This window comes from Hoplias malabaricus, chromosome 12 (genome assembly GCF_029633855.1).
Source record: "Hoplias malabaricus isolate fHopMal1 chromosome 12, fHopMal1.hap1, whole genome shotgun sequence".
Taxonomy (NCBI): Eukaryota; Metazoa; Chordata; class Actinopteri; order Characiformes; family Erythrinidae; genus Hoplias; species Hoplias malabaricus.
The window spans coordinates 13,576,727-13,591,299 of record NC_089811.1 but is presented as its reverse complement, the minus strand read 5'-3'; the positions used below and the strand labels follow the sequence as shown (position 1 = coordinate 13,591,299).

General features: G+C 39.6%; 1 protein-coding gene across 1 annotated transcript in view; it reads left to right on the top strand.

The window, feature by feature from the left end:
- Positions 1 to 14,573, top strand: part of slc39a10 (solute carrier family 39 member 10) — a 33,863-nt gene that overhangs the window by 13,711 nt on the left and 5,579 nt on the right. Inside the window, exons 2-8 of the mRNA XM_066640920.1 lie at positions 5,043 to 6,413; positions 7,442 to 7,610; positions 10,090 to 10,265; positions 11,673 to 11,846; positions 12,087 to 12,207; positions 12,371 to 12,661; positions 13,623 to 13,703. Of these exons, the coding sequence (XP_066497017.1) occupies positions 5,061 to 6,413; positions 7,442 to 7,610; positions 10,090 to 10,265; positions 11,673 to 11,846; positions 12,087 to 12,207; positions 12,371 to 12,661; positions 13,623 to 13,703 (2,365 nt within the window). The 5' untranslated portion in view covers positions 5,043 to 5,060. The remainder of the gene's footprint in view (positions 1 to 5,042; positions 6,414 to 7,441; positions 7,611 to 10,089; positions 10,266 to 11,672; positions 11,847 to 12,086; positions 12,208 to 12,370; positions 12,662 to 13,622; positions 13,704 to 14,573) is intronic.

Below are 14,573 nucleotides of genomic sequence, written 5' to 3'. Positions count from 1 at the left end.
TGCTCATCTTCAGACTGTTTCGGGGAAGGAGGGAGGGAAAGTGAAGGAGAAAGCGAATGGAGATGTGTGCAACGCTAAGCTGGCTCATATGACTCTCACATGGTCTCCTCATCCCTTCAGTTTTGTCAAGTGTGAGTTAGCAATTTTGATTATTTTGCTCTGTTGATTTTGAATTCGTTCAGTAGTGCACACCAGTGCAAACACACACAAATAATTTATTTGTAGGAAAGCCAGTAGACACTATAGGTCCAGAAAACTCTGGAACTGATTTCTTTGGCATGACGGAAGAATGATCCAGTAGCTTTGAGTGGCAATTTTGACATATTACTTCACTAAAGTTTCGGTGGCTTAATGCAGTCAGCTAATCACAATTATGTTCCAACATTTAGTGTAAATTCTTTCAAGAGAAGTTGAGGCTGTGGGAGCAATGGGAGACTGATTTATCTGTTGATACTAAACAGAGTTTGCTAGTAATTTCTTAATAATCCATATAACTAATAAAAATAAACAATACATTCCAGCAAAATAATCCCAGTCTTTCTAACTTTGAATAACTGCAAAGATAATTTTTCTAGAATTTAAGGATTGCATTTTGATAAATATTTGAACAATGTTTAAATTCTGATCCCATGGTGCAGAATTTGGAATTTAGTTTGTGGAATAACCAAGTGTGCCCCCCCCCCCATGATTAACCTCTTTTCTTGTGTGTACTGTGTTGGTCAAGGTGCTGGTTGTTGAATGTGTCTTGGCGAGACAGTTTCATTAATATTTCCGTAAGAGTCTGACTAAACATTCTCACCATTTTGTGCAATAGTTTTAAATGTGCATTTTCACCTGCATTTTTATGTGAATGGTCTCTATCTGGATATAATTCTGGATTAGCACCAGACAATAGCCAGATATAAACAAATTCAGGAAAATGAAACAATTCACGGAATTGGCGCAAATAGTACTGTAGGTTTTGGAAATCAAATAAAATATTACAACAAACGTTTATATTCAAACTACCTGTTCTACCATCCAGTGGTGGACAAAGTACACCTTGTACTTGGTTAAAAGTAAAAGTACATATACTCAAGGTAAAATATTACTCCAGTAAAAGTAGAAGTCTTCGTTGTAGATATTTATGTATATTTACTTACAAATATATATTTACAAATATACTTAAGTACAAGTACCATGATGTATTATGGCTCTAATGTCTTATTATAATTTTTGTAACAATAATTATGCTTAACACATTGTAGGTGAAAAGACCACCACTGCTACCATCTACCATTTGTTCTCATGTCCCATGAGTGATGTTTAAGAGAGGAGCGCCATCTCTCAGTTTGTGATTTGTAAATTAATATAGGAATACTGCTAGCTGTTCTGTACATCATTTACCAAGAAGGATTCAGCCTGGATTAGAGCCTGTGCGTATGTAATGGTGGGTCCACACCCCAAACCTTGTTTAATATCTCGAAAACTACTGGAAATTGGTTGGAGTATTACATATGTTTTAGAGGTTGACCCTAGATATGATTATCAGAATATAAACTGTAGATATTTTTTGTATTAAGGGAAAACAACTCAAGGGGAGAACTGTGGGTTTCCTTTGAGTTCTCTGCATTCCTCCCACTGTCCAAAACACACGCAAGTGTGATGGGTGGATTGGCTACTCAAGTGTCTATAGGTGTGAATGTGTGAGAGAATGTGAGAGTGTTGCCCTGTGAAGGACTGAAAATTGCTATACAATCGTGGCGTAAAACACAAGTTGCGTAATGCTTGAGGTGAAAAGGTTGTTGTAGTGAACAATTGTTGAGGCCCAATGCCTTATACCTGTTGTAGTTATGGAGGTTTTAGCCTGCCATTTTTTTATGTCAGCTTTCCTTTGTGTGTGTGGAAGTGCTTATGGCCCATGAGACATCAGTGTGTACACCTCAGGAAACACAATTTCCCCTTATTAATGATCAACTTGAAAAGGCAGCCCTGCTATATGAGCCATATTTGACCCAATGTCCCTCTCATTACCACAATCAGCAGCTTAGCGGAGAGTGCTTTCTCTCAAAGCGATAGATACACTTGATGTACATCAAGGGGAGGGGAAGTAGAAGATCCTAAATAACAAATATAGCCTTCTAACATTCACTTGTCAGTCTTGTCACTGCCCATGCATCTTTCAAGTTAAATGTAGACGTACTACCTCAGGGCCCCAAACATTCCATTATTTTGACCCATCTTTAAATGCATAAGGCTGGAGCCAAATATTTTGAAAGTCTTGGAATCACAGAGGACGTGCCACTTTAAGGACAGCTGGAGTACAAAAAGTGCAGAGGGACAAAAAATAAAAACTCATAACATCTTCATCTCTACAGCTTTGAATATAATCAGTTATTCTTCTTTCAAAAGATGTCCCAGTAGTTCAGTCAGCTGTTTGAATTTTATCGTCACCTGCCACTGTTTTTCCAGCATTCTAGACAGACTCTTACCCATCCCGTGATATATAATTTTTTTAACAACACATGACTCTAGCAAATCTCCTTTTCTTTAAACAAAAAAAACAAGAGAGAGAGAGATGGAGTTTGTGAAATGTCATGCAGGCCAACAAAGAACACATTGAGCAGTCAAGACAAGTTTTTATTTGTGAGGCTTGACAATTCAAAAAAAAAAAAAAAGTTCCGGTATTGCCCTATTCTCTCCTCCAGGGTTCAGAGGTCACTCCTGTTGCATGTTTATAAACACAGTCAGTGTGTGCTCGGAAGGAAGGGCTTGTAATTACGTTAATGCTTGAAACTGAAACCCTAGAACATTGGTCTGCCCTAAACCTGATTAACACACCACTTGGGGAAGCTCCACACTCCGGCTTTTGTAAGTACTCCACGAGGGACACCAAGGCAGGCTGAAGTAGGTTCTTTCAGTAATGCCTTTTTGAACTGATCCCTAGAAATGAATTTATATTTGCAGCATGTTTCTTTGGCAAGCCCTGGTAGTGAATCCTCAGAGGTTTATTTGCTTTTTGTTGCTTGGACCTGTAATAAAAGAATTGTTTGGCTGAAGTGTAGCTTCTAAATGAAGTTTAAATTGTCTCCATTCCCTGTAGAGAGGGTATGACGAAAGAATGACATTCAGCTTATCTCAGTTTTTGCCTTGCACTTGCTTATTCACAGCTTTACCAAATATGATCTAATGATAACAGACCGCAGACCTTTCACACTTTATCCTGGTTCTGAATAAGACTTGTAGCTTCAATACAATAAGTGTTATTGCACCATAAATTGATTCATATCTCTGCTTCATTGTTGATTTCCCTGTAAGAGAAAGAGCTTTTGTGCATCACAAGACAAAGTTGTAGTCATGTTTTGCTTCCAAAGCTTGAAAGGATATGTTTCTCTCAGGGACTGTAGGCTTTCTAATGCAAGAGCCCTTGCTTGTTCTTTCCCTTTCATTACAGTTTTTGTAAATGGCACGTCTCAATTGCAAGGTGTTCTTTCTGTCACATAATTCTCCCAGAGTAAAAGTGCAGGAGTGTTTCCCAGGCTTCAATCTTCATATCTATTTCTTTATTGTAAGGTTCTTTAACCTTGAACTCTTGGAGAGGCTGTCTGTCACTTAAGCTTGTCAGTTTCCACCCCCCCCCCTCAAAACAAAAACAAGCAAAGAAAAAAAAAAAAAACTTGTGTACAGGGATAACTGTGTCCAATTGTGCTGATGGACTGTAGACTTTTAGTGTCATTAAGACTGTGTCAGAAGGTTTTGAAAATATTGTACGGGTCAGTTTCCCAGACCTTTCCCATGGATTAATAGTGTCTTAGGCTGCATGTTTATTTTAATGGAGAATTTCCCATGAGAATGCTGAGAGACACCTATGAGACACCTAAATCAAGGATCTCAATTGAGAGATATTTATTTATTTATTTATATTTACCCTTCTTCTGCAGCAAAAGTTTATAATCTTCTAGAAATGCTTTACACTAGATATTGGGACATTAGTGTGGGCATTCGATTATGCTAAGTTACAAGAGCATTAGTTAAGGTCCACGTTACATTTTTTATTTATTTTTTATTTTTTTGCCAACTTGCCCAGTCACGTAAGTGACAGGAAATTTCACTGTGCCAAACCAAATTTCTACTGTCCCAAACAAATCTTTGTATTTTAGAGTGTTAGTCAAATGTAAATAAGCATATGTTTAAAAAAATGTTTTGATAGTTATTTATTCTTATGAGTAAAGCCCCATGGCCCTGCTTTTGCATACTCATGCCATCTTGGCTGTGAAGCAGTTGCAACTTGCAAGTTGACAATGCAAAAAAAAAAAAAAACACAGAGCAAGTCACGTAAATAATTTTGCCGTCTGTAACCGGCTCACTCAAAGCAATGTCACAATGCACCTGGAGCTCTGAGCTTCTGCCTTGAATTTTACAAGACATTGTATGAGATTCTTAGTAATGAGGCTTTCTCACACTCCCCTCTTTGTCGCACTAAGCATCGAGGCTGCCTCCCTGTCATCGGCGAACTTCTGATCTTTCTTTGAGACGCGGAATGCAGTGAGCTGTGGAGTAAATGTGCTCTTGCCTCTGGGCTCTGTCCCGCTGCTGTGACATTACCATGGCTTTTCCTCTCTTTGGCCAGCACGGCTGACAGTCCTGCAGTGAGCTCATCAGGCCCCCAGGAAAATGCATGAAGATCACTTGACTGGAGTTATGTGGCTGCCCCTCATTTTTTAAGACAAAAGCACATTTCTCATTTCTTTTCCCCAATGCTCTACTCCATAGAAGCTGTACTCTGTGACTACTTGGAGGGAAGCTCATTTGTTTAGGTTTTGCACTAATAGGGTTTTTTAAATATTAGGTGCAAAGCCATCAATGTTTATGATATTTTGTCTCAGACATTGATTTCAAAATCCTTCAATCTACAACAAACCACAAACAAACAACACAGTTTTATTTAATATATTCTGAAAACTAGGTATCTTCAAACTGTTTAATCCTAGTGTTATTTCTATAATCTGTTGATGCTTGACATGCCTTTTTTCACTCATTCTTTCTCAATTTTGTTTTCGCAGGGGTGTTGAAGTGAGGAGATGATGAGAGTTCACGCACACACTAAGTTTTGCTTTCTCTGCGTCCTCACTGTCTTGTTTCATCAGTGCACACACTGCCATGATGGTGGCCATCACCATCATCATGACCATGACCATGAGCACGATCATGATCATGTCCATAGCGACCTGCAGATATCGAAGGCTTCTTACATAAGCCAGACTGACCACTCGGCACCAAACAGCCAAAGCGAGGCAGCAAAAAACGAGCAGCAATATTACATCCAGCAACTTTTCCACCGATATGGCCAGAAGGACCGTCTGGACTTCAGAGGATTCCAGAGCCTGTTGCTGAGCCTGGGTCTTGGTGAGGTGCGGGTGGTGGGATTAGAGCATGATGATTTAGGCCATGACCATGTGGCCCACCTGGACCTCTTGGAAGTGCAGGAAGGCCTCCATTCTCATTCACCCAACCACGCACATTCACACCCACATTCTAAAACACACTCCCATCAGGAGCACCACCATCACGCTCATGGGGAGGCCAATGGAGACCAGCCTACTGCCCATGGGCCCTGCAGCCCCAGTTTTACAGCTGGAGCCCGACCAACTATAGACAGTGGACCTTATGGAAGGAAAAGTCATGATCTGGACAAAGTCAGTGTCCATGACCACGATCATGACTATGACCATGACCATCATGAACATGAACACGCACATGAAACTGAACAGCACAATACTCAGACTCAAAGCATTGACCGCGATCAAACGTATGACAATCATGAACACTCCCATGGTCAGTTGCATGATCACGAACAGGTTGATGACATACCTAAACAGATTGAAAGCACATCTCACCATGAACATGACCATGACCAAACACAAGAAAACAATGACTTGGGTCAAGACCACAACCCTGGAACTACTTTAGAGAGTGCACACACCCATAGTCATGAAGTGAGTAAGACACAACCACATCACCATCATGACCATCACCACCACAAACACCCCCACCCACACAACCACCACCACCACACTGCAGACACAACAGACCACCTTAATCCTATGCAGCCCACCCAGACCCCTCCACAGCTCCCAGGGAGTCTTCATTCCTCATCTCCCACACAGCCACCCACTGCAAAACCCAAAAGCGCCAGGAGGCCAGGCAAAGGCAGAGGACAGCGCAACCGCAACCAAACCCCAAACACGTTCACTCCTACCGTTAGCGCTGAGGTGGAGGATGGCAGAACTGAACATGACCATGATCACAAGCATGATGATCATATGCACAGCCATTCGCACAAAAGAAAAAGAGAGGTACCAGAAGAAATGACCAGTCCAAATATGTCATCATTGATTGGACATGTTGAGGACGGGCCTCACCAACACGAGGAGGTAATTAACATTCTTACATGTACAAAGTTTATTCTTATTAATCATGACAGTCATTTATGTAAACCCAATTATTTTGATTCAGCCTGTCTCTCATTTAATAGTTACTTGATACTTGGTCAAAATATTATTTGTTAAATTGCCTTCCACAATCATCCAAGTTAACACTAGAATGAGTGTGAAAAATGAGATCCGAGCAATTTTCCAGTTACATAGGTTTTCCAGTTACATAAGACGTGAGGTGCAATTTTAACAGACGCAAAAATCATTCATTCGTTCATTGTCTGTAACCTCAGAAACACTGGGTGCAAGCGCAAAAATCAATATTAAACAAAAATACATACATGAATTTAATGTAAATACATCTTTAAACCCCACCACCACCACCCTGCCAATTTCCAATTGCTGGATTCTCAATTTAATATTAAAAGAATATATGAGATACATATTCACCATGTAGAGGCAGCCATTTTACAAAATGGTGTAATGTCAAATTCAGCATTTTTTTTATTATTTCTTTTTTTAACATTTAGTTTGTAGTACTCTTTGTTGTACTTGTATTAAAGTCTATTTGAGGTGCTTGAGGCAAAAGAGTCAGGAGAAACAAGTTTTGTGAGGGAAGAGAAATTCATCCCAACACCACCTCTACAATGTTAGACTGAAAAATCTAAATTGCATTTCACTGAAGTGTAAAGGGTGTGTTCCTGCCCTGTGCCCAATGATTCCAGGTTGGCTCCTGACCCACTGTGACCCAGTACTAGATTAGTGGTTACAGACAATGAATGAATGAGTTAAACTGTACAATTTTAAAATCGAAATATATCTACAATAATTCTGTGGAAATGGCTAATATTCATAAATACTTAATGGCTTATCTATATTTCATGTATATGGTTGTGTTTATCCGTACTTTAAAGGATGTGCTGACTTTGCCTGTTCCTGGTCAGTATGCTTCTTTATGGTCATTGCCCATGTAGTATTTGAAACTGAGCATGCTCTAATATTATGCCTCTGTTCCACTTTACACTCAGTGTCTGAACTTGACCCAGCTGTTGCGCCACTATGGTCTGAGCCCCGACTCTGTCATCTCTCCGGCTGAATTCACGTACCTTTGTCCCGCCCTGCTGTACCAGATAGACAGTCGTGTCTGTATCCGCCATTACCATCAGGTTGATGTTCAGAATGAACCAGAGAAATCAGGTATAACATGTTTAACAACATTTTAACAGTTGTCTTTATTTTCTTTTTCTTGTTCACTTAGGTCAGGGAAGATTTAGTTTTTGATCACTAATGACACTCCGTATAGTCCCAGAAGTAATCCCAGGTGTTCTTTTCTTCCAGAGAAAGCAGATTTCACTGCTCTTAAAGCCCTCTAGTCAAAACTTGGCATTGGGAGCTTGGGGCCCATGTCAGTCTGCGCCGGAGCATTTCCTTTTATTCAGTATGAGTTTTTGTAGTTGATTTAATGAGCTTATACAGTCCAACAAACAAAAATACATGGTTATATTGGAAAAATCAATGTAGTTAATATTTAACCATGTATTATTACATCACAAATACATATTTAATATATTTTAAGGCAAATCATATCTGAAATTTGCCGTTCAGTATGATAGCAGAATGGAGGGATATGTGAATGTTTCAAAAATACATGCAGCAATACAGTAACATGAGTTGTACACTGACTCAACATGAGTATGTGGAAATGCAAGATCTATAGTTAAAGATATAGTCTGATACATGATGAGACTTTCAGCGGAAATTGCATCAGAACTTCAGAATAAACATTTTAAAAGCAGAAGTATATGGAGAGAGATTAGACTAAAAGATATATCATATCATATAGATATATCATAATTTTATGTGAAAATAAATACATTTGTTTAAGTTTACATTGCATATGTTTGTAAAGTCACTGTCTCAAATTTAAAATGTATTTGTAAATTGTAGAATCTGTGTTTGTGGATCAAGTCACTCACATGTTTACCTTGACGTGTATTTGTTCATTTCCTCTCGTGGGTTTTTGTAGTTTGAGACTTTCCTTTCATATTTCACCCGATCCAAATACAAATGCGGACTGATCCACAAATGTGGCCAGCAGGTGAACAAGCCACAGCTGGGTTTGTTTTTTATCATATGTGTTTTGAGGTTGCATCTTATTCATATAAAAGTGAAGTGTAGAACATTGACAGTGCTGGAAAACTAAATCTTAAATTTGGTTAGATATAAGCGAGATTTCTGAATGACTGAACACTCTGTCTCTCACGTAAGGATGAAGATCATGTGCTTGAATCTGCTTCTGTGAATGTCAGTAGTGCAAAATGCGCCTGTTCTAAAATATCATCAATACACAATGATTAGCTTGTAGTTGGATTGAAATGACAGTTACTGGGAGGTAAAGCTAAACTCAAAGGGGCTTTTGACAGCAGTCAGTTGAGATCATTAGCAGGATGAGTATCTGTTTGGCCTGGAACCAGAATTTATCAGAAAAAGGGTTGAGCACATAACAATAATCCATGTTAACAAGGCCTCCAATTCATTAGTCATTAGACACATGAATCCAGAATCTTGCGGCATCGGGGGATGGTGAAAAATGAGAGATACTTAGTTTGAAAAGCTCATTGGGCACAGGCCTGAGGGTGCTATTTATTAGACCTATGTAATTAGCGCACAGTGTCTGACTATGATTGCTTTGTCCTTGAGGGATACAATGTGTTTTTCTAAAAAGTTGGTTGAACTTTCCCAGTGGTATTTTATCTTTAAATGGTTTTCAGTTTTATATTTGTAGTGTCCCATAATTCTGGCCCAAAAATTGCCAATGCTAGTGGTTATTGCACTTGTTAGATGCACTGTGTTCCATGTAGATCCTAAATAAAATCCTGGGATTACAAATGGTTGAATGCATTTATTATCTTGTTGATTCTTGCTGGGATGATTAAGATTTAGAAAATATAGACGTTAGAACTGCATCTACCAGATCTATGCTGTTATCTACAGTTCTATGCTGGTAATGAATACAGTAAAATTAAAAATGGAAAAAAAAAAAAAAATAAACAATATATATATATAATGTTACCCGTATCTGTTTAATTTTATATGTTGCCCATACTTCTTAAGGGACGTGAAAAGGTGTATGATTTTTACTTTAGGTTGTACGCATCTTTTCACACACAGCTGAAGTATTGTGGTTCAAGTTAAGAACTTGGAAAGCCCTGTTAAACCTGGCCTCAGTGCTAACCTCAGTGACCTGATGTCATGGGTCTGGGTCACATTTTACGACATCATGTGAACTGGTAAGATCATGCAGGAATAAGCAGTTATTTAGAAGTGAAAAAGTAGCCTTTTTTTTAGATACGAAGACCAATTTAAATGTTGAATTTTAAAAAGTAAAATGTATTCTATAAAATGCAGCCTAATGAAAATCTACAGGAGAAGGAAAAACTTGCTGGGCAGTTCCCATTCTGCTGGTTGAGAGATTGCCAGTGAACGTTTTGCTTAATTTTAATTTGGTCAATGTCTAACTCCACGTGTTAGTTCATGATATGTTTTGATAATAATTGTAGCTCTCTAAACAAGCCCTTCAAAGTCAATGTCCAGGCTGATGGCCGGCAGGGCATGATTTTAAACTGAAATTTTGCCTTTTGACAGAATTTCAGTAGTTTGTTCTCTTTTGTTCCAGTGTGGATCTGGGTGTGGGGCTTTGTGTCCATCACAGTCATCAGCTTGCTTTCTCTCCTGGGAGTGGTGCTGGTACCCATCCTCAATCAATCCTGCTTCAAGTATCTCCTTACCTTTTTGGTGGCGCTGGCTGTGGGGACTCTCAGTGGGGATGCCCTCCTTCACCTGCTGCCTCATGTGAGTACCATGAACAGAACGCCACGTGAGTCTGAACTGAGATTGTTTTTTGAAAATGTATTTTATAAAATACCAGAGCATCTCAATAATATGTAGTTTTTCAGGGTTCAAGTACAGATGATAACCATGATAGGTAGTCATCTGCATAAATATATAGGTTCCAGGACCCAGAGCTGATGCCAAAATCCACAGATGCTAAATCCCTTAAATAAAGTGACATAGCATTTTTATACATGATTGAATGGCAATTCAAAATTTAAAAACAGCAGTGTGTGCTTTACAACCATGACTGTTTGGTATGGGCACAATATATTGCTGTTATATCCTGCATGTTGCAAATTGTAATGTTTCTTTCATAAGCAGACCAGTATTATGGTGCTTTTCCACTGCATAGAACCTACACGACTCTATTCGAGTCGGCACGGGTATTTTGCCTTTCCACTGGCCAAATCTGGTACCTAGTACCTGATCCCTGTAGTAAGCTTTCAGTCCCAGCTCCTCCGGAGTTCCAATCGTGCCGGGTAGGTACTAATTGGTGACGTGTAAACCCTGCAGAGCACTGATTGGCCAGAGCCATGTCAATAACCACGAAATGCTCATTCAAATCCAGCACAAAACCGCTGCTTGTAAAATCTCTTAAAATACAGCAGCTTTCACATTCATTTTTATCGGACTCACAACAACAGCTCGCAACTTTACCTCAAGGTGTTTTGAAGAGGTTTAAATGCTCCTTGGGTTGGTAGCTGACGCAAATTTGCTGAATGTGCAACAAGTAAAACTGAACAGAGACGTGCTCAGCCCAAAAAACAAAAACAACACGCGAATACATGAGGAGTAAACAGTACCCAACTTTTCCGCTGCCGTGGTTGTGTTTTTTTGAAAAGCCAGTTATTTCTGTTAGAAAGACGGGTTTTGCAGCGTCACCAGGTCCATTTCGCGGGGAGTCCTGCCAGTGGAAAAGCGACAAGATTTAAGCATGCCGAGCCATGTAGTCGAATCGATTAGAGCCGGACCCATGCGTTGTAAAAGCGACATTATACAGGGTGTCAAAAGTAATAAAAACTTGTAAAATGACAGTTTTGAAGTTATCCAGTTTTAGACAAGCTATTATATGGATTTTGGGTTTAGCTGTTACATGGTTTATAAGCCGTGTTATATGGGTTTTGTCCTTACTTTTGAAATACCCTGTAGTGGTTGTAGTTACAGAACATTTCTTGAGGATACAATCAAGGCACTGCTCAGATTGGCCTTTTGTCTCACAGTTGGGAATCATATTTGAGTAGCAGCTGCTACTGGATACTAATATCTAGTTATTTTTGATGTGAAGGAGGACATGATCCATGTGTAAGCTACCATTTTCCTGTACCAGCCAAGGACCTACATCTCTGTTTTCTTCCTATTTTCTAGTCTCAAGGAGGCCATGACCACAGTCATGGAGAACAAAACGGAGAGGCAGAAGAGACAGACCTGCTCACAGAGTTTGATGGCGTGTGGAAGGGCCTGACCGCACTGGCAGGAATCTACCTCCTTTTCATCATTGAACACTGCATCAGCATGTTCAAACATTACAAAGATCAAGGGGTGAGAGACTGTCCAATATAGGAAAGTCACTGCTGTGTAGGATTAAATCAGCCTAGGGCATAAAATGCCAAAGTGTTAGAAGCAAACTGACCCAAGAAGCTGAAGGCAACAAATGAAAGTGCTAAGAAGACATATAAAAATATGTTTGAGAACTTGTGCCAAGAAGTATGAGTGAACAAAGGATAAAAGAACTAGTATTTCTTATTTCTAAGATGTTTGGCCTTGCCTTGCTCTCTGTAGGGTAGCTTCTTTAGGAGGAAAAAAAGAGGTGAAGATGGGAAAATTGGAAGGAAGCTGTCAGACCACAAGCTGAACAGGAGATCAGATGCTGAGTGGATGCATTTGAAACCACTGAATGAAGGTAGGTTGTTTATTGGTCTGGTTTAGAAAACTGTGATTGCCAAGTATTCATAATATATAACTTAATATAATAAAGCCTGGCATTTGCAGTGCATAAAAAACTTCATAATACTGTTAAAAAAAAAAAAAGCCCAGGCATCTTAAGTCGACTTCTATCCAATCAGGGTCCCAAAACGACAGTCAACTGAACGAGCTACAGCCATTGGATTTCTCCAACAAGAATCCACTGGACATCTCAGAAACACAGGACTCTCACCAAGAAACAGCTGTAACCGTTACAGAAAATGGCAGAAAGGCAAAGACAAAGAAACACGGCCATGGACACTCTCATGGTCATTCTCATCATGGCCACTGTCACACAGACAAGGAGATGAAAGATGCTGGGATTGCCAGCATAGCCTGGATGGTCATCATGGGGGATGGCATGCACAATTTTAGCGATGGACTGGCCATCGGTAAGATCACTGTTTATATAAGTGTTTTAGTTTTTTGTTGTTTTTTCTTAACTTTGACTGTATGAAATGTATCAAAACCAGTGATTTATCAGAATTAACAGTAGTCCATGTTTTGGATAAAAATGGTTATACTTCTGTCATCTGTCCGATATCCACAACTGTAGAGCTATAGCTAATTCAGAACACTAGCTATTATGGAGTTTTCACTTGATACTTTTCACTATGAACAGCAGAAACATTTAGGGTAGTTATTCCGTGTGAAAATTAATAAATGTGGAAAAAGTGAAGTGAAATTGCAGACATCACAATAAAAGATCTGCTTGATCTGAAAAGTAGAATTATATATTTTTATTTTAGCCAGTTTTGTGTCCTGTCTTGATTATTCAGTTTGTGTATTACACCTGAATAAGCCTGTGATGTTGTCGCCTTGTTTTAGTTGCATTTCAGACTTAAAGGGAACATCTACAATTGTAATCTAAAAACACTTTTTTATAAAATTCAGATGTTTCCTTGCCATTTATTCCTTCAAACGTTGAAAATCAGGAAGGGAAATGATAAGAGAGTATATTGCTTTATTATTTGTTTATTTTTGCTGTTTCCGATTATTTAGGTAGGAACCCATTCTTAATACAGGAGGCTGCTAACTGCATGAACATAAGAGTGAAGTGATACAAAACTAAAGAACTTGAGTTACAAATTAGATTCTGTAGTAGTTCAAACAGTGAATAAAAACTTAGACAAGGTAAAATTCAGCCATGCATAAACTACAGGCATTTTTCCCAGAAAACATACTGTTCCACCTTTAAAAGATGCAGAGCTGCTGAACGTAAACAAACCAGGACAAACTGCAGTTCCTGACAATCGTAGATGTCCCCTTGTACATTTCAGCATTAGGGCGTGCAGGTATCAGCTGTTTAATTTAGTTTTTACTAAAGAGAAACCCTCCTCCTTCTTTTTGCAGGTGCTGCTTTCAGTGCTAATATAACAGGGGGCATCAGCACATCTGTTGCCGTTTTCTGCCACGAGTTACCTCACGAACTGGGTAGGTGTTTCTGATGTGTTCTCAGCATGTAGCAGAAGGTAGACTGTAAATGTCAGTGTTTGAAGCAGATGTGAAAAGCATTTACCCTGTTGTGGAAACCTCGGTGATGTGCTGCATGTGTGTTTTGTCAAATGCAGCACAAATGGGGTAAAACAAATGTTATGCCGGCTTTAAAGGGGGTGCCAGTCGTTGCAAAACATAGGCCAGCCAGAGAGAGGTTGGCAGCAATAGCACAGTGCTGCAGTATTTATTCTACTTTTGTGAGTAATTGATTTTCATTTCCAGTGATGCCTCTTCCCATCCCATATCGATTGATCGATCGCCTCATCCCAGACATCAGCTTGGGAACAGCAGAGGGAAGCCTCCCATCCATCTCTCTGTACTCCTCCCACTTTTACGTTCAAATGAAGGGAAAACAAACATTGACCAAAAAGGCGGTGTACTAATGAATCAAGTCTGAGACAAAACAATACAGCTTTTTTTTTTTTCCTTTTCTTTTCCTTTTAAATGTGTTGCCCAACTCTTTGGGAGGCCCCCTCTAGGGTGTGTTCACACCTTGCGCCCAGTGATTCTGGACTCACCATGACCCTGAACTAGACAAGAGGTTACAGACAATGAACAGATCAATGAGTTCACTTTTTGGGAGTAATAGGTCTAGGTTTGCTAGCGTCCCTTCATAAGCAGGACGAGTGACAGGCTGGCCGTTCCCGGCCAAGACACAGTGATGATGAGTGGTCTTTACCACCCTGAGGCACGGCTAATTGCCTCTGACGGCTGTTTTAATTGCTCCCGGTGACACAGTAGAAGAGGGACCTCGAGCAATGGAAAGCTGCAAAAAAAAAAAGGGCACTGCTCACTCAAGAGCACTGT